This window comes from Pagrus major, chromosome 22 (genome assembly GCF_040436345.1).
Source record: "Pagrus major chromosome 22, Pma_NU_1.0".
NCBI lineage: Eukaryota > Metazoa > Chordata > Actinopteri > Spariformes > Sparidae > Pagrus > Pagrus major.
The window spans coordinates 10732929-10758170 of record NC_133236.1 but is presented as its reverse complement, the minus strand read 5'-3'; the positions used below and the strand labels follow the sequence as shown (position 1 = coordinate 10758170).

General features: G+C 38.9%; 1 protein-coding gene across 1 annotated transcript in view; it reads right to left on the bottom strand.

Annotated features, from left to right (window-relative positions):
- igf2r (insulin-like growth factor 2 receptor) overlaps positions 1-25242 on the bottom strand; it is a 50576-nt gene that overhangs the window by 20808 nt on the left and 4526 nt on the right. Inside the window, exons 3-27 of the mRNA XM_073492402.1 lie at positions 18572-18690; positions 15812-15910; positions 14543-14675; positions 13466-13577; positions 13053-13161; positions 12783-12942; positions 10480-10669; positions 9543-9646; positions 8887-9051; positions 8422-8559; positions 8174-8329; positions 7959-8096; positions 7440-7587; positions 6568-6736; positions 6317-6432; positions 6026-6185; positions 5095-5271; positions 4907-5002; positions 4038-4139; positions 3787-3949; positions 2812-2991; positions 2436-2582; positions 1562-1740; positions 1011-1098; positions 92-301 (exon numbers count right to left, since the gene is read on the bottom strand). Coding sequence (XP_073348503.1) covers positions 92-301; positions 1011-1098; positions 1562-1740; positions 2436-2582; positions 2812-2991; positions 3787-3949; positions 4038-4139; positions 4907-5002; positions 5095-5271; positions 6026-6185; positions 6317-6432; positions 6568-6736; positions 7440-7587; positions 7959-8096; positions 8174-8329; positions 8422-8559; positions 8887-9051; positions 9543-9646; positions 10480-10669; positions 12783-12942; positions 13053-13161; positions 13466-13577; positions 14543-14675; positions 15812-15910; positions 18572-18690 — 3558 coding nt within the window. The remainder of the gene's footprint in view (positions 1-91; positions 302-1010; positions 1099-1561; positions 1741-2435; positions 2583-2811; positions 2992-3786; positions 3950-4037; positions 4140-4906; positions 5003-5094; positions 5272-6025; positions 6186-6316; positions 6433-6567; positions 6737-7439; positions 7588-7958; positions 8097-8173; positions 8330-8421; positions 8560-8886; positions 9052-9542; positions 9647-10479; positions 10670-12782; positions 12943-13052; positions 13162-13465; positions 13578-14542; positions 14676-15811; positions 15911-18571; positions 18691-25242) is intronic.

Below are 25242 nucleotides of genomic sequence, written 5' to 3'. Positions count from 1 at the left end.
AAGGATCAATACTAGAATAATGACATGAATTCATCCAGAGTTAAATCAAATGAGTATATTCAGCTGTTTTTGTTTTTGTTTAATTCCGTACCTCCAATCTTCTCCTTGGCGCCATCCACCTGGCAGGATGCGACAGTATCATTGCCGGTGTCGATGTGGGTGCAGATGCCTTTCTGCAGCGGCCCGCAGACGGACAGGTGATAGATGTACTTTTCATTGCTGACGGCGTAATCTTTACCTTTCAGAGAGCTCAGGTCGAACTCGTAGCCAGTCCTGGGGTCACGGACCCGACAGTTATCACCTGGGAGGACGAGTTTAGACAATGACACACGGATTCTTGTCTCTCCTTTATCAAGGTGTGATCAATATCAGCGCTCATTCAACACTGTTGTGGTCTCTGATATGATAATCCTTTCCAACTCATTAATCCTTACAGATTTATTCAACATCACCACAGCTGATCCAGGATGTCTGCTTGTATCAGACACCTAAATTCTATATTTTAAATCCTTTTACTTCTTCAAGCATTACAGGTTAGTATAAAGGTAAGTGGTATAAATGTGGTCTCATGCAGAGGACTGTTTTCTGTAGTAGGAGTGAGTTGTGTTAATCTACATTTTGCCAACAGTTGAGTGCAAGTATGAAGTAAAAAGACGGTTTTAAGATTTGTAACATCAGACAACAAAAGCGCTTAACTCATTTTGACTAGAAGAAATTAAAAGATGGATAAATTAAATCAGAACAACCGTTTGTCCCAATTAAGACCTCGCAAATTCAAATCAGAGACTATTTTCCGCTTAATATTTATTAATTTATTCATTTTAAGATTGTTTAAAGACCTGCAGACATACTGTGATCTGATCTTGATGATTTGACATTTTTGCTCGAATTCCAAACTTGTCAGACTTCAAATATCTGTATTTGTCAGAAGTATCCAATAGCAGCAGCTTCAATCTAAAAATATTTGCATCCACAGTTCTCATCACTTTGTCAAATATGCATGTTTTTACCTTGAGACTTCCTGATAGGACAGGCCTTAGATGTCCTCCAGATGAAGATGTATTCACAGCCGTCTTGACGGTCAAACATGGGGGAGCCCTAGAGACAGACACACACACAAACACTGAAGTGTAACAATATCAGTGATTCTATGGCTTGTGCAAGTCGTTCAGGTTGTAATTTCTGGCTTGTTGTGGCATTTGGTTTGCTAAAAGTCTCTGAGTATACATGCCCTCTTAACCCTCAAAGAAGTAGACTGTGGCTAAATATAGCTAACGTAAATTGTTTAATAACTTTTGACCTGCTAATCCTGTCCATATGCTTTAGAAAGTCATGTCAAAGGGAGTTTCTTAATTTGCTTTGGAAAGGTCAGATGTAGACACAAATTCATATGGACATCTAAAACATCCAAATACGTCTTTCTAAATAATAATAAAAAACTTCTAGAGGTTCTGTCTGAGTTCATAGTTAAAAAAAAAACAACAACATTTTGACCAAATGTAGCTATGGAAACACAGCTGATAACACTAGTGGTCCATCACAGTACAGCTCTAATACTCACTGGGTTGTCATCACACTGGAGGATGATGCGCGTTGAGTAGCGGGACGTGGAACCACAGCGGTCTCCGTTCTGGTACACGATGCTGATGGAGCCGTCCTCCGCTGCCTGTGGGCTGGACTGGACGTATCCCAGGTTGTAACCCTTTCCATCTATCATACCACAAGCTCCCAAAGGACCCACTGGAGAGACGAAAAGAACACATTTAACCACAATCTGAGAATCAGATTTAAACATTACTACGTTTGCAAACAGTAATCTCCATGACAAAAGTGGAAAACAAAGACACAATTTGTAAAACTCATAGCTCAAACCAAGCCATCTGATTGGTTTCTAGCTGTGATAGAGTTACTGTATAGCGGCAATGAAGTCTAATTCTTTTGCGCAATTTTGCGTCACTGTGGCCTCCTTCTCTCGTATCTACGCAACACAGGAAGACATTTACAACTATAAGTACATTTTACAGTTAGGACTATTACAACTGCTGAAAAATGGAAACGTTTAAGATCAAGATTATGAACATGTTAACTGAAACGGTTTAAATTTGACCGCGGCCATAACTTTTATATTGCCATATTTTGTGATTATATCTCAGGGGTGTTGTTCAGCCCGACAGGAAGCAGGTTATCTGTGACATATCACAGCCTGTCGTGAGCTATTGCTTGAATACAAATCATATGATGCTCAGTCACAATGCAATTTCCCTTAAAGCTTAATAAACAGTAACACTGAATGATCATCTAGTCCTTTCTTCTACTTGAGTGTCAAGCTGCTATCAGGAGTTCTACTTTATGTTACTGTTACTATACTGTTATGTTAAGAAGGAAAGGCCGAACTCCACCTTATTTACTGTATGAATGTGGATGAGCACACTGACCTGGACAGTCCTTCACAGTGGGGAGAGGTTTGCAGACGTTGATGTAAAAGCGGCGTGATTTGACCCCGTCTGTTTCTATGGCGATCCAGGGGCTGTCATCTACATCCCGGATCAGCTGCCTCAGGTCGTACTCGTTACCTTGAGAATCTATAGATAAGAGAGGTTTATTTACACAGGCTGTTACTTTTAGAAATGGTTTCATTCTGTTAACAACATGAAGGTTTTCATTCAAAGAATATATGCATTCACAAAAACATTCTAGCCTCTTTGTTAGATGTGCTTTGTTAACTACTAAGAAAACCAGATGATGTGCAGATTTTATATATTTTCCAGTTCATGTAAGGGTTAGGGTTAGTGTGTGTGTGTGTGTCCATACCAATGATCTGACAGTCGACCGGAGCAGGGATGCAGGCCAGTGCGGTGGAGAACTCAAAGTGGACGTCGTGGACCACAACGTTGTCGGGTAAAGAGCTCATGTCCTCTTGCAGAAGTTTTAATGATCCGGGGTGAGAGTTTGGATCACACACGAAGTTAATGGTGAAGGTGTCCCGCTTTGCTGATAAGGAAGGAAAACCGAGGGTCAAAAGAATGTTCAGATGTTTCAAGGAACAGAAAATTTAGTCATTATCTACACACTCCCATGCCAATGGACAAGTTGTTTCATAGTCCATGAAAAATTTGAAGCCATGTGAAGCTTTCACCTAAAGTACTGAAGCAGCTGGGGACTTTAAAAGGTAAAATGGCTCCATGCAGCTTGTCCAGTGTAATCCAAGTCACTGGAACCCCCGAGATCTCAAATTTATTTGAAAAGACATTATTTATACCCTTGACGTGTGGTCGCTCAGCAGCTACAGTGCAGATTTTGACTTAAAAAAGGGTGTTAATAACGTCTTTTCAAATCAATTTGGGATCTCAGGGCTTCCAGAGCTAATTTGTGTTTCTTTTTTAAGTTTGTTTTTTCAGTCCCCATCTACTTCAGTTGTTTAGGAGAATGCTGCAACACTGTTTTGCTGTGAAGCTCCAGAAATGTTTTGTGGACTATGAAACTGAATTTTCATTTTTGGGTAAACTTATCCTGTAAGGTATAACTGGTGTTAAAATTACTTTTTGCTAAGAGATGAGTATATGTCTTTGTGTTTGACTTGTGTAAATACGAAATAAATTGTAATAAAACAAAAACAGTTTTTGACCATCTTCTGCCGTGGTAGTTTCCATATTTCAATTACATGCTGACCTAATCTTCTCTGAAATGTCATGTCATCCTTGTCAAAAGCTGCTTTTACAAATGTTAGAAACACCTGTTCGCTGTTGCATTGAAGATGTAATCTACTAAATTTTGTATCCCTGCTACCTGTGGAATCGTCCCGTTGTCCCTGATAGGTTAGTGAGAGCAGGCCGTCTGTGGAGTACTGGAGGGTCTTCTTCACCCCAACTGGGCTCACAGGATGCCCGTCTTCCAGCTCACAGCCAGCCATGTCCTTTCCACATTCTGCCACGTCAGCGCAGATATTCACCTACAGGGAGGTCAGTAGGAGGGATTATATTTTTGTTTCTTATGTTATTTTTGTTTTGACAGTTTTACAAGCAATGAGTCTGTCTTACCAGGAAGTCTTTTCCATTTGCTTTTGTCTTGTATCCCTTCTCTGAGGCCAGAAGCTGAAGGTCGAACTGGAAGCCAGTGTTGGGGTCGACCACAGCACAGCTCTGACAAATAAAGACATCATCTCAACATGTTTTTCAGGTCGTCAGTCTTTCCAAATGTTTCAGTATCTTAAAGTCCAGATGAAACAGCATTAGAATATCTAACGTCCGTCTCGTGACGTATTTCTCAGCGTGACAGGATCAACAGGCAGGACATAATGTTGGTGGTTAGCTAACTTCTAAGTTAGAGTCTTAGCTCTGTGCCACCAAGAGATTGAAGATTGGTTGACAAGTGGATGTTAGGATATTACTGGTTGAAAGTGGTTGGGTCAAACCTATGTGAGCTACAACAGTAAATGAAAACATGACAGCAAAAAGAAAAACACACATTAAATCAGAGATCAAATTAACAAAACAGAATCCACAATCATAAAAGCAGAAAGCAACAATGTCTCCCGGAAAAGGTAGGTACCTTCTATCGACAAGGACCATTGTTGATTGGACGCCTTGTCTGTCCTTTTACAGAAAGGAGAAGTTAGTGTTGTTGTGTTTTCTGCTTTTGTGGTTGTAGTTTTGCCACTGTGATTTCCGAATTGTTGTTGTGTTTTCTCCTGTTCATTTGATTACTTCAGGGCCACATTTTGTTTTACAGGAAGAGAACATGATTTGATTCTGATAACAATACAAATAAATCGTTGTTTTTGGCATATATTCTTAAATAACTCTTGACTTTAACGATATCAGTTTCCCACTGTAACATCTGTCCAAATAGTTTTTTTGTCAATGAGCATAAATTAATAAATTGTTGTAATTTCGGAATGTGAACTCACATCGTTCTCGGTGGTGGTGATGGCACACGCTGCTCTGGTCTCCCACCTGAAGTTGGCGGTACAGTTCTGGTACATCAGGAACTGTGGGCTCGTTGACTTCACAGTGTGAAACACAAACAGAGTCACATGTCAGACACAAAACAACATTCAGCGTCAACTTTACCATCAGAACTGCACAAGAGTCTCACCTCAGAGCCTCTGGAGCAGACCAGGTGGATGTGCGTCGTGTATGTGAGCTTCTGGCCATCCGAAATACAGACGGAGCCGTCTGTGAACTCCAGCAGCAGCCGGTCCCGTCCCTCGATGATAGGCCCTTGCTTGGACACACCCATGTTACTGACTGACACTCGCTCCTTCATGGAGCCCTGTGGACAGAGGGAAACAGCTCCAATTTATATTTAATTATTTGTATATGTTATTTGTATCATTTACTATTGTCTTCTCTTTTAACATCTCATTAAAAGGGAGCAAATGTAGCGTACCAATTTCCCCTCAGGGATCAATTAAATATTTCTGATTCTGAAAAATCTGAATACTTTAAAGTTCCCTCTAGTCTCACATTTTGAGGTCGTTTTTGAGACGGTGGTTTTGTTACTCCTGATTCTTTATTGGATCCCCATTAGCATCCAAAAAGTGGTTAATTAAGACAACAACCACAAAATGTACAAATTTAAATTGTACAGTTTCGATCAATGAAATAACTCTGTAGGTAAAACAACCAACAGAATTGTATACCTATGACTAAACAACAATAACTCAAAAACACACAGCTCAAAAAATAAACAACAACAAAACAAAAAGGTACCAAAACTGCTATACACAAAAATATCTGATTTTTAATTCAACATTTGTAATTGGTTTTCAGAGCAAGCTCTATTTTTAATCTCTTTGATGTCGTTAAGCAGCTTGATCCAGGTTCTTTTCTGTGTTGTGGACAGTTGGTCACATTTGCTGCTTGTCTGAGTATTAATTTAGCGACCACTTTTCAAGTTTAATCAGTGCACTATGCGAGATTGTCATTTAACGATACACCTTAGAATGATTTTTTTCAAGAAGGTCTTGAAGGTCAAGCTTAGCTTTCAATTCCTTTTTTCAGCTGTGTGTTTAGCTGTTACAGACCTGCTCATACGTGTAGTCCATCTGACAGACAGACGCATGGTGGTCGCAGCCTGGGACAGCGTTTATTGGCCGACATATGTTGATGTAGTACTTCTTCAGGTTCTTGGCTTCAGACAAATCCAAGACCTGCCAGTTGCTGTGGGAGGTGGAGCGTGACAAACTGGAGGCAGAAGAAGATAAAAAGAAGGTGAGGAAGGGCAGGATGGTTACATTAACGTCTTCTTGTTTATTTTTTTTTTTTTGCTTGATTTTGTGTGTATATGTATGTATTTGTATGTATCCCTACATTACCTGGATAAGTCGTACTGCTCAAGAGTTTCTGGATCTGTCACCAAACACTCATGAGGCCTTTCAGGACATGCGTAGGATGTATACCAGCGGAAGTTATAGGTGTAGTTGTCCTCAGCCTGCATTCATAAGACAAGATTAATGATGGCAATGTATACAATATAGAGACAACAGAAGACCATAAAGAAAATGCTCAAAAGTACAGACATGTATGGTAAGTTAAAACAATAAGAGGAAAGAGGAAGGGAGTTTACCTGGAATTCGGGTTTTCCAACTCCAGCTTTTGGGTCACAGAGGAAGGAGATGAGAGTGGATCTGAGAGTGTGTTCTTTGTTGTTGTAGCGGGAGCCGTTACTGTAGGTCAGCAGGATCAGGCCGTCGTAATACGACAGACGGGAGTTCGCTTCTCCGAGAATCCAAGAACTGTAGAATCACAACAGTGTTAATTTCATTAACTAAAACTATAACGGAAAATGTTCGTCAACGACCTTTGTTCCATGACTAAGACGAGACAATGACGAGCTAAAAATAGATCTTTCATAATAAAAATTATGACGATATGTTTGTTTTCAATGACGAGAAAGGACGGGACTAAAATCTTAGTAATGGGCTGTTGGACATTTGAAGTGCATCTAGTTTGTCTGTTAAAATGTAATGTATCCCTATTCCCAATCCTGAACAAAAAGAATGTAACGTATTCATCAGGTATGGCGGCTGTAACATTTATCACTAGCCTAACACATTTAATAACTGCATAACACATTTAAAATGAGAGCAATGACTAAAAGTCGACTAAAATGTAATGACTTTTCTTTGACTAACACTGGACTAAAATAGCTGCCAAAATTAACACTGAATCACAATAAAGCTCAGGTTATCATATCATCCTAGCAGGTGGGGTCAATTTAATTCACATTTCTCTTTACGTATTTTACAGAACATACATTAGATTTGAGGTGAAACGCTCTTCCAACTCTCTGACTTTATGGTTAATGTTCAAAAGATTCTCTTTCTGTGGGCTTCAAACCTTCAGACTTGATATCCTTTTGTTTTTGTTCGTTTTGTTTTTAAAGCTAGAAAAGAATTTATCCTTTAGATTTTTATGTTCTTTTATAGTCCTTCTTACCTTGTTTCGACCTGACACGCTCCTGCCTTTTTGGGACAGTTGGCAGCATTGACGGGACCACACACGTTGATGTAGTAATCGTAGCTGCCGCTGGTCAGGTTGTAGTAGCTGCCATTCTTGGTGAGAGGCGACAAGTCGAAGGAAAGGTCTGTGGAGCAACAGAGGCTAGTTAGAGAGGAGGGTTAAGTAAAAGAAGGTGACTTTCATCAGTGTATGGTCTGGTGGTGCAGATTATGCAGCTACAGCTAGATGGCAGCACAAGCACGCTTTTTAATGATTCCCATGTGAGCTCAACAATTCTCATGTCTGGTCGAAGTGGAGCTGAAACAATGAACTGGCAACTCAGGGTTTCCCCAGGAAATTGGTTGAAGCAGGTAAAAGTGACAGTCAGGGCCAGCTAAAAATGATTACCGCTGTTGCTATATCATCTTTCCTTCACGGTCATGTTCATTTTTGTTCAAGTAAAATATTGATCAGTGAGAAACCATCTTGATCAAACGTTGTGTTTTTGTGTCGTACCAGCCTGAGGGTCCTCCACCTTGCAGTCATCTCCTTGTGTCTTTGAGAGGACGCAGGCAGCAGCGGTGTACCACTCCAGCTCATACCTACATCCATCAGAAGAAATGCTACGAAGGACAGGAGCACTCTCCAGATCTCCTGCAAAAAGACAAGAAAAGTGTAAGAGCAGCAACAGCATCACAACCAAACAGATAACTTCTCTCCGATCAGCCTACCTGGTTTGCACTTGAGTGTCAGGATGGTTTGGATCCTCGACTTTTTATTGTTGCAAAAACTTCCTTCACTATAGACCAGTCTGATGTCATTTCCTAGTTGAGTCTTCTGGGGAGAGGCGAGGAAGCTGCCCAGACTGACGGACCTGTTATCCTTATCTGAAGCAGAGAGACACAACTGATTATGTGCACTGTAATGATGGAATATGTCATCCAAGATAACTTGTTTAGATCCTAGTGGAGACTCTTACCCACGGCACAGATGGCGGCATTCAGCGGGCAGCCAGCAGCAGCTCCTGACTGGACAACTTTGTGACAGACATTCAGGTAGAAACGTGAGTCCGATCTTGGAGACTGAGCGTCCACGGCCTCCCAGTTCCCATTGGAATCTGAAGCAACATACAGCGATGCAGAGGAAGGTGATTGTTCAGCAAGAAATGTTTAGTAACGACAGACCGAATGGAAAAGATTCTATATTGAGCGAACATGGACGGAACTAGCTGCTTTTTGGGGACAAATATTGACATTTCTCAAATACATGAGCATTTATCAGGAGGTATTTCTCACTGAAGAGTTTATGATTATAGAAGTAATAGTAAACACATTTTTGAGATGCTTAAGCCCCATCCTGATTGATTTCTCTGGAGAGGTGGGATGATTTTAACAATACCTGCACTTGTTAGTGCTTATATCTTGTTCAGAGCTGTTAAACTCACCAGAGTCTCTTGTGAGGGGTGAAAGGTCATAGTGTTTGTTTCCATCTCTGACTCGACACAGTAGATCCTCCTTCTCCTTCACGCAGGCAAACGCCGTCTCCCAGTCAAAATAATAAGTGCAGTCTGTCTCGCCCGCAAAAACTGGATTTCCTCGCCCGCCATGGGCTGCAGAAAATTAAGATGATGAAGATGGATTAATTAAAGTTCTGAAACGATTCCTACTATTCATCAATTTTGAATACATTAATTAATCTATAATTACACAAGCTGATAGTAAAAATGTATAAATCATTCAGTCTCCATGTGTGTGATTAAAAGTATTAAAAATAACATATGTTGGACATTAATTAAGGAAACAATGCAAAGAGGGAATAGCAGACAAGTCACAATGCATTTTTCCATATTTTGACCTGTAAATGTTAATTTTGGAAACACAATTACAAAAAATAAAATGAATCATGTCCTTGTGATTAATCTTACTTTAAGTGAGTATGCAGAACAAATTGTATGTACAGAATTTATAGTAGGAAGAGCTTCTGGTGGCGGCAGTGTCCCTTAATATCTGCCACTGTGTAATTCCTGATACGACCTCTGGATGGTGCTGAAGTTAAAAAAAAATGTAAAAGTTAAAAATGAAACGGAAAACTCAGTCTCACAAGCATTCTTGTTGCATTCAAAGTTGATGATGGTCATTCTCTGGAAGCCGGTGGAGCATTTGGTGCCATCTGGGTAGATCAGAGTCAGATCTCCATCTGAGTAACTGAAGATGAAAAAATAAACACAAGGGGAGTTAGGTGACAAAGTGAAGAAAATGTTGATATAATGGTGATGTTCATGAATAAAATCTAGACTGTTATACTATTTCTGTAGGTTGTTTCTCCTTTTCTGGATAATAGAGTCAAAATATAAGAAAAATTCAACCTCATGCAACCTCAAAATTGTGGGAATCATGTCAATCAAGATGTTTTAAGAAGTCACATTAAGGTTTGTGTGGCAGGTTTTACTGATTCATCAGATCATGTTTGTCTCTTCTTTCTCTGTTGTTTGTTTGTGGACTGCATTACATGGACACAAACAGACAACAGAAAGTTTTGGATGCCTCACAAATGGGGGTTGGCTGCCAGCACGTTGAACTAAAGCTGAGCAGCCATGCGTGTTAATATGGAGTCTGTTCTGCAGTTCAGGTTTATATCACAGCAGATTTACCCACAACATGTAAAATACTGCTCCCATTGACATCAAAATAGGCTCTTTACAGCATTCATGAGGGAAATAGGACTGTGTACATACGACCAAAGTTTCTGACATGTCAGAAATCCATCCGAGCTAGATTGTTGATCATTCAGGCAATTAATTGGGGGTGGTGACCTCCCTCAAACTGCTTCTCAAACAATGACTGATCCAGCAGAAATTTGGCCTGATTAAAAAATTTGTCAGGGGTGACTGAATCCTTACAGTGTCTGCCCGAAATAATGTGCTAAAGTATGTTTGAAATATCATCCAGCCACAAAACGTTCACCATGGTGGCAAATAGATTTTAAAAACCTGAAGCTGGTTTATAGTTAAATAAAACACTGTTCATTCACACATTACCGTAGAGTCTGGTTCTCATATTTTCCAGCCACCTTCTTCACCTCTCTGGACTTCTTCACCTGGCAGGATGATATGTACTTGTCTTCGCCACATTCTGTGGTGGGGATCTTTCCACACACGTTCAGGTAGTAGATGTAGCTTTCGTCGCCATCACTGGGCCCAGAATGTGCGTAGTACGGAATATCTGAGGCTGTAAACACAAAATGGCATCGGAGGGTTCAGGCTGACATATTTGTCCAAAGACTTATTGATATCTTCTTACTGCAAGTATCAATGGGACACGTTAGATTAATGGATAATATAGATGGAAAGTCGGGTGAAGTTTCGTAGTCCTTTTCTGGAGCTTCACAGCAAAACAGTTCTGCAGCATTCTCCTCATCAACTCCATACAGCTTTTCTGGCCTAACCCAAATCTATAAAAGGTCCAAAATTGATTTGAAAAGATGCTATTTATATAATTTTATAAAGCCAAAATCTTTACTGTAGCTACTAAACTAAAAGCTTTAGTGCACACAAGCTTTACTGCCTGTCACGGGTGTAAAAAACATCTTTTCAAATACATTTGGGATCTCAGGGCTGGGATTACACCAGATGAGCTGTATGGAGCCATTTTATGTTTTTTCCACACACAAAATAAATCCCTATCCACTCCCTATAGCTTCTGTTGTTGACAAGAATGATGCAACACTGTTCTGCTGTGAAGCTCCAGAAAAGTTTTGGACCTCGACACTTTACCAGACTTTCCATCGACATAGTGATGAGAAGATAATGATTCATTTTGGGGTGAACTGTTCCTTTAAGTAAAATAGGATTAAGAGTATAGATGTAACATTTCTAGTAAAGATGATTGTTTTGTGTCCATTTTTAATTAAAAGTTTTATGCAAAACTCTCCAAGAAAATGAATAAGAGTATTTCCAGAAATGTGGAACTATTCCTTTAAAGATAATGAAGATGGGAAACTATACTGACATTCAGCTACACCAGGAGATACAGTACTTCTAGTAAGATAACGAACTGTGGCCCACAACATGGAACACAAATATCATACATGAACCGTGACAGGAAGTGGAAAATGAGCTGGCAAAAATCAGGAAGGTCATTATATAGTTTACTCATGAAGCTACTTCCTCTAACTGGGATATAAAAAGCAGGAACATGAGCCAATAACTCTTGTGGGTTAAATACGTAATCATGTATAATATGAGCGACGGAATGTTTGAGCTTTAATTTAATGTAATTTAGTTTCATGTGCCAGTATGTGGTTAGCTGTGGTTTCCAGTTTGTTACTTTCATGTATATTGAAGGAGAAAACACCTCATTATTTGCTTGTGTGTTTTACCTTGTAAGAACCAGTTTGAGGAATGAGGATCTGAACATTTTGGCTGCTAATCCTTTTCAAAAGGGGTTTAATTAATATATAAAAATGTCAAGTTAGAGCATGGTTCTCAAATATGAATTACATAGAGCCCTTCTGCCAGGCTGAAGAAGTGCTGCTTGGACAAAATACCAGGGCTTTTCGTTCCTTTTATAATTAATCTATTTCAACTATGTACACTCTGAAGCTTAAATTACAAAAAAAAAAAAAAAAAAAAAAATCTCTACTCCTCCTCTCCCTCCATTACGCCGTCTAAGTTTAGTAAAGTAACACCACTGAGATTGTATGCCTTGGGAACAGCAGCTTTTCCCTCATCGAGGGAGGAAGCAGTCACAGTTGCTCTCAGTCTAGTGACTTAAGGCTTTCAGATGCACTCAGAGCTCAGAATTCTGTTTTTTTCCCCTACAGGATCTGGTTTGTGTAAGCAGTTTATTTTTTTCTGCAAATTTTCAAATGAGATATGTAGAAAAAGGTTGTTTTGATGAAATATCACTATTATAAGCTTAGATTTGGTTAGTTTTTTTGATGCTAGTACATGGTTAGTTCAGGGACCGTTAGAATTTGGAAAATCCAAGATAATTTGTGATTTTACAGTTCCTGGCAGATTGTTAAAGAAAACATGCCTCCTAAACCTACCGGCAGGTTGTCTGAGGGTAAAAGTCTAAACTCATTAAAATATATTTTTGGTGCACCACAATAAATCAGCGTGTTGTTGGCCAAGATTAAAATGTTTTGTTGGTTGTAAAAAAAACAATAAAAGGCAAAAAAATTTTTTTTTTAGGGCAGGGAAATAAAGTAAAAATAAAAGCCTGGGGGAAAAACATAGAGAAATTAATTTGTAGGACAGATGTAACAATAAATAGTCTGGGGGTCTTGACTCAGGGGCTGGACCTTTGAGATCCCTGCTTTAGAAGAGGAACTACTTACAGCTCAAGGTGAGGGGTGTCAGGTCGATGGACATGTCATGCTGCTCGCTGGTCAGTTTGCAGTTGTTGCTCTCCAGGTAGTCTCTGTGACAGGCGTATTCAGTCACCCAGTTCACCTCGTAACGACAGTTCGACTCTGCGGTCATCTTAGGAGTGCTGCCCTGTGAAGCCAAATCACACTTTCAGAAAACTTCTGGCACATACAGTAGAAAAGCATGAAAACCAGGTTAAAGTAAAACCATTAGATACAATATGAGTGTGTGTAAGCTACCGAATGTCTGCTTGATGGACAGATGAAGGTGATGGTGACTGCAGGAATGTGTCCGTGGCAGAATTCTGGAGGAGTCACACTGGCACTGGCTTCATACTGTAACCTCAAGCTTAAGAAAAGAGGAAACAAGAAATAAGTAAAAAAAATAAAAAAAAATAGCTAATTTCTGATTAAAAATACTTTCTCCTTTCAAAATTAGCTTTCATTTGGTTAAATTAGAAGTTTATCTTTCTGACTGATACAGGTTACTCTACAGACATGTATGATAAAGCCTATAGACTAAAAATAAACAGAACATCAGCACATTCTGGACAATAATTGATCAACCTTTAAAATCATTCAAGTAAATATAAAATCAAAGCAACAGAATAAAAGATATGCCCAGATAGAAGTTGACTTCAGAAAGTAGATACCTGTCGTTGGACACCAGCTCCAGCCCTTTGGAGGGAGTGCCTATGTTGTAGGAGCCCTGTCTGGTGACCAGACATGCTGCAGATCCTTCTGGACAGGATTTGTCTGGACGGTCTGAGGATTTAAATCACACTGGAATCAGGCAAGCTACCTTAGTGTCCTCTTTTAGAAATCATTTTCCTATAAAATGGCATTTAATAAGAGTTTTATTTTGTTTATGCTCTTACCCATGTATCCATTCTTAGGATTTACATTCATTGTCTTTTATTTATGTTTTATTTCCTCCTGACTGCATTTAATTTGTAACAGTGTTTTGTATATTCTAATTTTATGTCCGTGCAGTACTTTGTAAACTTGTTTTTGAAAAGGGCAATATCAATATCAAAGTTACTTAAAGCTACTCAAATAACGTTGTTGTTGTTGTTGGCATTATTTCTTTTCTATCATTTATCAGAGCATTACTGATCTTGACGGATTTATCATCTTAAAATCTTGAAACTAGAACTTAAAAGTTTCATTGGTTCTATCAAAAATAAAAATAAAAAAGAAGCCTCTCTCTTCCAGTGAGGCTAATTGTTTAAATGCATGGATATGTGCAACACTCATAGTAAAAGGTTTGTGACTCATGTCTGAAATTGTGTCTGAAGAACAATGTGTACAATGTATCTTTATATTAATAACATGAGTGTTTATGATACATTTCTTTTTCACTAAGTTACTATATATGTATCTGTTTATTATGTTTCATTAAGCTCAGGCCTGTAACATAAAAAATAAATGTTCCTATCCATGTGAAAAAGAAAATAACATTTTATTATAATAGCAGTATAAAAGGTTGAAGGATACTTTTCTAATTCCTCATGGTAAAGTGCCAGATTTCACTTTCAGCCAACTCTGCACTTTGACAATAAAGTTTCTTATCTTCTTCTCTGGTTACTGTTTTAACAGCTACCCAGGAATCAAATTCAAGAATTTCTCACAACAGAACTGAAATGAATTACAACTGCAAACACAACTAGTTCAGTATTACTAGACACTTAATCTGATCAGTAATTCTAAGAACTCCAGCGGGAACTCACTGAGGCTTCTGCAGATGTTGATGTAGAAGTCGATACTGTCGTCACCGTCATCCACCAGATAGCCGTCGCTCACTTTGATCAGAGGGTTGAGGTCGTGCTTCTTACCGTCAGAGTCAAACACGTAACAGGGCACCTGGACACAGAGGAGGCAGCTTCAAACTGCAGCACTCACATATTTGAATAATCACTGTAAGCTGCATTCAGAGAGGGACATGGAGGATTATGGAAGAAGAAGAAATTGATTGCCAACTATGTTGATAATCTATTAATCCTTTCAGTCAATTTTCAAGCAAAAAATGTCAGACATGTTCTGGTTCCAGCTTCTATGTGAAGGTTTGCTGCTTTTTTCCCCTCTTATTTGACAGTAAATGAAGAGTCTTTGGGTTTTGGACTGTTGGTCGGACAAAAGAAGCTATTGGGCTCTGGGAAATCGTGATGAGCATTATTATTAATTTGTTGACATTTTACAGACAGAACATTCAATCCATTAATTGCGAAAAGGATGGGGGAGGGGGAGGAGTGACAAAGTAAATACTCGATTTTTCAGGTATCTGTACTTTACTTACAGTATTTATTTTTCTGACAACGCCTGACTTTCCCTCCCTACATTTGAACACAAATATCTATTTTTCTCCTCCACACATTTTCAAAACAGGCTTGTTTCTTTAGTTTGAATGCATTCGAGGGGAATTATGAATTCTTTTTCTTTGCGTCATTGCACGCAGCCTTCCCAACATCACAAGACTGATTTCAACCTATTTTCTCAGTTCGTTGCTGTGCTTAGTGCTGGGAATGAGACTCAACAATCAACTATCTTTGTGGTGCGTTTGGGAACAGCAAGACAAACTGCAGGACCAGCAGACTGTTACTGAATTTTAATTAATGAAAAGCTTTTGGTTAAATTGATCAATATCGGTAAAAAACACAAAAAATATTTTTAAAAAAAATTCTAAATCATTTCATTTTGTTTGATCTGACCAACACACACACGGCTCTGTTGCTCTTATCCAACAGATATCTGTTGCTAACAGAGCACGTTTAATTAATTTCACACATTCTTTCAGTTATTCCACATTAAGCTCAAATTAACAGATAAAAACATGCTGTAAACTCTGTACAGCCTCACAAGGAATGGAAAGACAACTTCCAGTTCCTCTTAAAACCCTCTGGCTCATTGTTTCTATCGCACCTTTAATAGCCGTGGTGTCAGTTTTGCTCTGCCTTGCACATAAAACCTCCGATTCGCCCATCAGATGTTCCACCACATACCTCTTTTTGTGGTTTGAATCTGTCATTCTTGCAGGCGGTGTACGTCTTCCACTCAAAGTAATGCACACATTGAGACACAGCAACAAACTCTGGCGTCCCCTGCAGCACACAACACAGGAACATGAGTCAGACAGAGAGTTTCATGATGACAATGGTGACTAAATCATTATTGAGCTGTGGAATAAGCAGAATTGAGACAAGGCCAAAGAACAAAGTGTACCATGACATCAACAATTTAACATGCAGGCGAATAAAGAGAAGGGTTAGCTAGAGAACCGATAAATGGGAAATGTGTCACTTTTTCTATAATAATAATAATAATACAAAACAGATATTATACATTTTGTTTATATTGAAAATGGAGTAGACAATTTCTTTAAAATCCAGTTTATATTAATGTTTAACTTAACAGTTAGTCCCCACATTTACAGTTGAGTGCATGAGTACAATCTGCTGCTGGAGTGGTTCAAGGTTCAATGCTCGTCCCAGAACACTTGTAGAGGGAGGACGAGTGTTTATCATTCCAACTCTTCATCCAACAGAAACTTTTTCTTTCACAAGGCACATTTTTATCCAAGTTTAGTGATTTTGAGTGTTGTGTGAGAAACTGTTGTTGAAAATGGTAACTGATTCAATCACTAAATAAATATTTGAATATACATTTTGAGCTTTCTTGGCAGTATCAAAACTAAGATCACATACATCACATACATTAAAAGGCGCCAGTCTCCATTTTGTTTGTCTCGTGTCTCGTGGATATCCAAATTTTGAGTTCAAAACAAGTTCATTGTATGAAGGAGAATGTAACTGCAGCAACGCTACTGCTTTGTGGTAGCATTTTTACGTCACCCGCAAGGACTCGTTTACGGCACTGGTTGCTCGGGAGTAAACAGGCAAAGCAGCATGGCGGAGACGGAGGAGAGCGCAATGGAAGACGAAAATAACGTTACTAGTAACGTTACATTAGACGCGGATACAGAAGCAGAACCCCAAGAAGATTTGGTGCGGGATATATATCGTTATCGGGATATAAAATTAGCTATATCAAGATATAAAATTTTGTCCATATCGCACAGCACTACAAGGATGCAAAAAATGCTATTGTTGAGAGACTGAAAGTAACCAGAAACTTTGTCGGTTGACAACAACACTCCATGGTGCACCAAAAACACCAGATTGATTAACGCAACTTTATGTAAGTTTAAAGTAACAGCTTTGATCTTTCTAAGAGCCAATTTTTTAAAAACTTTAATAAAAGCCACTTTCATTTCTCCTCTTCACAGTTTGTAAACCGAAAACCCAGCAATTATCATCTTTTCTCAGAACAGAAAACTCTTCTTTGAGACTTGACAGGAAATGACACATTTCAATGTCAGCCCACCACTCAGCCACCCCTGAAACCGCAGACATACACACTATTGACTCAAGTGAGCAGAAATACATGGCAGCTGACTGTCATTATCCTACATCATTTCTAGATTCACTTCCTTTCATTGCAGCTGACAGCAGATGTTTCTGATATCCAATAAATGTCATTTTAGCTTTTTTACATTAGTTTCAAAGAAAGAAGACTCATTTTAATTTTACCTCAATGAAATATGAGTAAATTGAAAACTAAAAAATATTGACAGGATTTTGTTACAGTCTGACACGTCAGCAAGTCGTAACCTACTGAACACAATAACTGACTAAAAACAGAAAAGCACATTAACATTTCCTCAATATTGCACAACAGAGAAAGTGCATGTTCATTATGGAACTTAATGCTCAAGCAAACATTGAAATTTTGCACTTCTGTAACCTGTTCAAAGTGTCAGGAATGACTTGCATTAAACCGTTTGGTAAAACACAAAACAAAACAGGCAAATCTTGCACACAGCCTTGTCACAATTTGCTGCTAACTATCTTGCGTTCGCCATACACAAGTGGCCTACACCATAGTGGGCATTTATATCATTTGTGCAAGTTTGTCTTTGTTGCAAGCAGTGATGAGCGGATTGTCATAATGTGCTTTTCAACCATAAACATACCCAACCCCTCGGCTCACGGCTGTGTCTCTGGGCTAGGCAGATTGTCTGAAGGGGGCCTGCCTCTCCAAACACACCGAGCTAGAATGATTCAGTTTTGGCAAGGCGTTGTATGCCACCAGGCTGCTCGTGGAGGGACAGCCTGCCTCCGTACATGCAGCCTGTCTGCTCTCTCTTACCCAGAGACACTCAGGCAGCAAAAAGCAGCTGTTGAGGAGGAGTTTAAACCCAAGAAGAGCAGCAGCTGGCCAGTCAGGAGGGACTGCAACAACTAAAGAGGGCGGTGTGTTTACTGGGGAAACTACAGGTCACAGTCCCTGTTATTAGCATGTGAGGACAAGCCCGGAAATTCTCCCTTCTGAGGAGAGGTTGTCACGTGAAGCGTGACTTTAAGTGCTTCTGAATATTCTTATTTGACAGGTTCTTTATTTGACAGATTGCATTTTTAAACCTGTCATCACTTTTACAGCATTTTCAAACACACAGACAGTGGTGCTACTGGAAAAACACGCTTTTATTATTTATTATATAAAGAACATTGCGCAGCAGACAGTAATGAAAGGGGCTATTTTGAAATGACCCCGGAAAACAGTATCTGACAACCCCTCCTGTCACAAGCCTGCTTCTCTAACCTTCAGATCACCACTGCCCCTCATTTGTTAGACTAAACACAGCTCCTGGAAAAGCACAAATCATCCATTCAAAAACATGTGCTTGTGTGTTTGAGCCTTACCATGGTTTTCCCACACTGGAAGCTGATGCTGGTCAGAATGTTGTTGTCACTTCCTGGACATTGTTGTGTGCTATTGAAGTCCAGCACCCTGCCAGAGAGCAGCTGCAGGGACAGATCGCCTGCAAATTCAAGACAGAGGCAATTACAGTCCATTAATATGGGTTTCAGTCTTCTGGTTGTCTAATAAAATAATTATCAATAAAGGAAAGAGACTATTAGAGAGAGTAGATCTTACAAATGTCATTAACAGAACCACACTAAGCTGGTTTAAATCATATTTATCAGACTGATTTTATAAGTTAACAATGAATCCTCTATATACGTCAAATTTAGTCCAGGGTTCCACGAGGTTCTGTGCTTGGACCAATTCTATTCACCTTATTATTAAGAAAAACTCCATTACAGCTGCAAGGTTTAGTTAACTTATCAGTTAGCCTATGGAAAGAAAATCAGCCAACTGTTTTAATTATCAATAATCATTTCATTTTTCAAGCAAAAAACATTTAGTGGTTCCAGCTTAATGAATGTAAGGATTTGTTGCTTTCCTAAATTCATGAAGGTATTCTACTCGGCTCAATACACCTCCAAGTGACATGATCCAACATTAGAGGACCATTGAAAAGAATCTCAGAGTTATATTTGTTCAGGATGGGTCCTTTAACAGCCACAGAAAACATTTCAGGGACTTTTTCACATACGTAACATTGCAAATATCAATCATGACTTCTGTTATGATGTGGCGTTATATACACAAATATGAATTAACACACAGGCACACACAGGCACACACAGGCACACACACACACACACACACACACACACACACACGTTCTCAGACTGGGTTTCCCTGAATGTTACTGTAGCAGACAGTCAGGCAGAATAATGTCTTAACCCAGCAACCTCTACTGACCCACTGCTCTGTAAACACAAGATAAACCTTTGGACCATAATAACCTGACCCTGCTGCCAGAACAGAGATCATTTATCATGTGAATAGAAACAGACAGCAGTGGGAAATGTTTTGCAACAGAAGAACATCTAAGAGTCGGGCAGTTAAATAAACTCATAGCAGGTAAGGCTCACTGGTGTCTGTAAATGTGTAACCAAATATAAAGCTGTAATGATTGAAAATTCACTCAATCAATAAAAATGACAATGAATAATCAGTTTCCTTCTTTCTGAAGGCCCAACAATCAAAAAACAAGACAGACACTTCAGATGCAGATCAAATGTTGTTGTCAATGTTCTCTGTGAGGCGCTCCAACTTCAGTTCCCTTTGAAATCAACTCTACTCATGTATCTGTCTGTGTTCATGTCCTCATCCTCTTGGTTTTGTTTTGTTTGTGTTTCACTTTCTTTTCTGAAAACTTTCTGAAAAGTCAGGCTGAGAAGGGAGAGAAACTCGCACAAGCTTTTAAAGTGTGTGTGTGAGGGTGTGTGAGTGAGTGCTCTCTGCCCTCTGATTTCAGCAGGCCTGTTATCACAAAGCAACCATAAAGGAATGTAACTGAACAACACTGTGACCTACTAACACAAAAACAACTTGCCTACAGTAGGCATGACTGTGAGTCAGTCAGGAAACGCTGCTCATGTTCTAGCCTGTTGCACTACTTCAGATAAAATACCCACTTACAGTTTTTATCATATTTCCCCAGTATTATGTCAGTTTGCAAATACACTGAGCACAAAGATAAGGACCAAAGAAGTGGATAATGCAGCATGATGGTTTTACCGACACTGCTCTGGACATTTTGATTAGATAAAGTTGAAACAGGGACCTGATCAAATGATTAGCTGATCGTCAGAAATTAATATTTCAGTTACATATTCAGGTTTCACTGTCAACAACTTTTTATGCTTTAACGGAACTTTCTGAAGCAAATACTGATTGCACAGTGTAATGGCTATGGGAAAATGTTCGTGTATAGATATAAACCACAAACTTTGCTTTCACTATGTTTTTTGGTGTGCTGCCGGGCTCAATTTTTCCACAAAAACAAAACTGAAATTATGGCACAAAGGAATCGCGTGTATCATTGCACAATCAAAACAAGAGGCGGCATTGGTTTCCCTCATCACTATCTAACGGTGAAACAACTTCAATAACTGTATAAGCTCTACACTGCAAAAGAAAAAGAACCCACTGATTGAGAAGGTGAAGAGACAGAGTGAACGGACAGGCATTCACTTGATGGAGAGCACTCCTGTATAGTGTCAGAGTCTGTTCCCCCCGCTGATATGTGTTTCCTCTTACCACCTGGACATGAGATGGTTCAGAACTGTTATTTTTTCTACCATATCAGGAAGTAACAAAAACTGCCCACTTATTACCACTGAGGTACTCAGTGAGGACTTTTCATAGCGCTGAGATCAGGATTTTTACTGTTCTTTGCTTTGGACAGTAGCCAGGCTGCTAGCGGTAGCCATGATACTAACGCCGTTTTTGCAACAGCAGCACCAACAGTAATACCACAGGGAAACGCTTGGAGGGGGAAAGTTAAAAGGTTGTCTATGATTGAAGTATTAATAAAGTACTCTTTTGCAGAATGGACAGTCTATTATAGTAGGATCACAAGTCTGAGACCACTCGTCACAATACTTCTATTTTGCATTTGTTTCAAATGTAAGACCATTTTTATTTTATTACCAATTTTACTATCAGCCTAACAATTTGAGTGAAATGTTGAATCTTTGAAAAAAAATGACCATGAATTTCAGAGTATCTTTGGCATGCACCTGTTATGCTTTAAAACAGCATGTACTCGAGATGGTGAGGACTCCACAAGTTTGTGTAACCTGCTGACTCATGTTGTCCCAGCATGATTTCACTATGTTCCATTAAGCTTCTTGTGGTGAGGTCAAGTGACTGTGGAGGAAAGTCCATGACAGTCAGGACTCCTTGGTCTTGCAAAGCTTTAAAGTATGTCTCAGGTCATTATTGTAATAAAAAAAAACATTACAGTCAAAACAAATGCAAAATAGAAGTATACTGACCCGTGGTATCAGACTTTTGACCCCACTGTATACTGTATCATTATAGTACTATTATAGCTCAAATTATCAGTTGATTAATCAATTGGCTGATTGACAGAAAAATTAACAACTATTTCATAACTGATTCATCTTCAAAGTCAATTTACAAGAAAAAATACATGTCCTAGTAACCTCCGGTAATGGTTAGATTATAGTCAAAAAATAGAAATTGGAATACAAAGCCAAATTGCTACCATGGATGTAATCTGAATGTAATCTATGCATCAGTCAGGAACAGTGGGCAGCTGTATGTGATTTGCAATCTGACAATAAATACAGAAAAGAAGAAAAAGCATGGGAAGAAGCTTGTTCTGCCTCTCAGCACGCAATACATCTGCTAGGATTCGAAGAGGAGGAAAAAAGTCTTATTAGAGTTATGGATTATTAAATCATTCATCTTTGCTCACTACATCTGAGCCTTTAATGCCCTCAGGTGTGTATTAACTACAGGTTATGTACTTGTATGTATGTACACTGTGTGAAATTACCGGTTATCTTGAGAGGCAGGTAATTATCAGTTATTGTTGTTAGCTGAAATAAATCTATATCATACATCCTTACTTTCGCCTTATGCAATAATAAACTGATCATCTCTTGTGGACTGTTGGTCAGACAAATCAAGCAATCTGAAGACATCACCTTGGACTTTGTGATGGTTTTCACTACTTTCTTAAGAGAAAAGAACATTGATCCAATACGCAATCAGAATACCAAATAAATGTTGGTTGCAGCGCTAATTTCAGCGATGTGGGAACAAAAATGATCTGTTGCAAAAGACATGAAAACAAGCTGACAACAGCTGCTGATCTCCATGGAAGCGCTGACAACAAACTTTCCACGTCTACAGTGAGGTGAGTGTTTTGTTACTCAAGAGGTTTTGATTTGAGGAAGCAGGAGAGACGTGAATGTCAAAGCGTGAGGATCGATCATGTGTGGTTTGGGAGCATAGCCAACCAGACAGCATGAATAGAGCCTGAAGCAAACAGTACAGAGAGAGAGAGAGAGAGAGAGAGAGAGAGAGAGAGAGAGAGAGAGAGAGAGAGAGAGAGAGAGAGAGAGAGAGAGAGAGAGAGAGAGAGAGAGCGAGACAGCAGAGTCTATTTGTGTTTGAGGGCGTTTATGCTGGATGATGTGTTCCTGGGTCATGTGATTAGTCATGATTAAACTGCAAATCATCTGACTGGACTGCTTCTTGTTTATCACCTCTCACTTCTTTCACTTTCCTATATGATCTTTCTCTGGAGGGACATCTCAATAAAATAAGATGGAAACAAACCCTCCCAACAACATGAGTCTGCAGTCTCCAGCCCAAAGCAACATGGCTCTTTGTCACCCTTGGAAATCTGAGCCGGATGACACACTCTGAGGCTGAGAGCTACCAAACACCAATTTGTCACAAGGGGAAGGTCACGACCTCAGACTGCAGGACAAGTTGTTGTTGTGGGGCTCTGAAATAACTCTGTCTGGCAGCCTGTCTTCTTTAGAAAGGTCACAGCCAAAATCAGAGACCGCGATGTAACTAAAACTGAGAAACAGCCCCAAACAGTTGCAGGAAGTCTGTGTTGAAATGTAAATGATCTTTAGCTAAAACTGATGTGTTTAATATCATTAATAGCTAATGACATGTGACACTTGGCAGATGGTCTGTTGTTATGACACAACACGAACTGTGTGACTGTAAAAGTGCTGACTCTGATCACAGGGAAAGTTTCAAAGTGTTACCTTTCTGTACACACTTTTAGATGATTAATTGATTAGTAGATGGAAGGAAAATTAATCGCCAATTATTTCGATTAATGACATTTATGATAGTAATCAAAGAGTCTTTGGGTTTTGGTTTTTGACTGTTGGTCGGACAAAAGAAACAGTCTGGAGAGGTCACTGAGCTCTGGGAAATTTTGATGAGCATTTATTTATTTATTTATTTGCCATTTTATAGTTTAAAACGATTCAAAAAAGATGCCTCAGTTATTTATAATTATCAAATGAAGTTTGCTGTTTTAGTACTCTGATGTAGTTTTAGACTATAAAGCTTGTTATCAAACTACAAATATCCAGCCTCCATTGCATCTTTGTTACAAGTATTTGATAACCACATTTGAGAGATCATAGATCCGGAAACCACCCTCGTCTCAAAGTCTGTGAGTTTTTAAAATTAGTTTTGGGTTAAATGCCTGAAATAAGGTCTGTGGTTACCACAGGGTGACGATATTTACAAGTTTTGGTCTACGACTTAAAATACATCATTAAATGTCCCACAATTTAATTATAAAATGCTTATGTGTCTAAAGTGTCTAAATGAGATTACAGAGGTTGTCGGGGAGATTAAACGTTATCACAGCAAACACAGAGACTCATCTGATCACTAGTCCGTCTTCTTTACAGGCCGAATTTGGTTACAAACTATTATAACTCTTAACTTTACAACTTGTACATTGATCAGTTTATAGAAAACATGTATAGTAATTGGGTAGTAAGATGCAAAAATGAGTATATACTGGCCGACATATAGATATGAGAATTCTTTGCTCCCTACTACCAGTATCAGCCCCAAAAATCAGCTCTAATCGATCGATGGTGAAAATAATGGGCAGATTAATCAATAATTAAAATAATCCTGTTACTCAATGGTATAGAGAACTTCCCCTGGAAAGACTTGGCGCCAGAATAAAAAGAAAATGAGCAAGGAAATGAGCCACTGATAACTCGCTTACCCAGTGATCTTAGTGACTTAATTCAAAAAGGAAGTGGACAAAGTTTCTAGAAGACCCTCTTTATTTATTCACTCTATGAATGATATGTATGGAGTAACACTATGTTGAACATGTGCGTAAAATGCATATTTCTATGACAAATGTGTGTCATGTTTTTTTTCATTTTCTTTAACAATATGATATTGTTACTACCAATGTGTGTTTATGTTGGAGACGAAGAGAGAAGGAAATTAAAATGTAATCATTAAAAGAAAATTATCGTTGCAGCCCTACATACTATGATTCATTCTGCAAAAAGCCTTTTTTTTGAACATCTCAAAAAGCATCACTAATGTGTCCGTTAAGGAACGATAATGGAAGCAGCACATTGATTCCCTGGTCCAACTGAACCTTTAATGAGTGTTTTTTGTGTTTTAAACTGTGGGGTGCTCCCCACAGGGGGTATGTTGCTTGGATGGAAAAATGTGGGGCAGAACTGAAGTTGAATGAATCCAATTGATGTGGGAACCATCAACAATGAGGGAAGTTAGCAAGTTTCATTCTGACAGCAGAACACAGTGTGAAATACAAGATGGAGAGATTTTGACAAAGATGAAAAAACAAGTGATGATCGTCAAGAAAACAGATCAGTTTGACCTCAGGTGAAGAAACAAAGACAAAGCCTATCTTGCTCTTGGGTTCACTGTAAATCAATCAGGAGGACCTTCAGACATTTCTGAATCTTTTAATTTGCAAAATATTTCATAAAAAGCCCTGAACAATTTCTTAGACCCAGATGTCTTTAAAATGCTAAAATGCAACTTTATTTGAATCTAAATAATTCAGACATTACAGTTGTTTTGTTTTGGTTTTTTTTGCGGAGACATAACTCTCCTTTTGGTTGGTGGGTGCCGTGATAGGTGCAGCTCCTCCCTGACTTCCAGC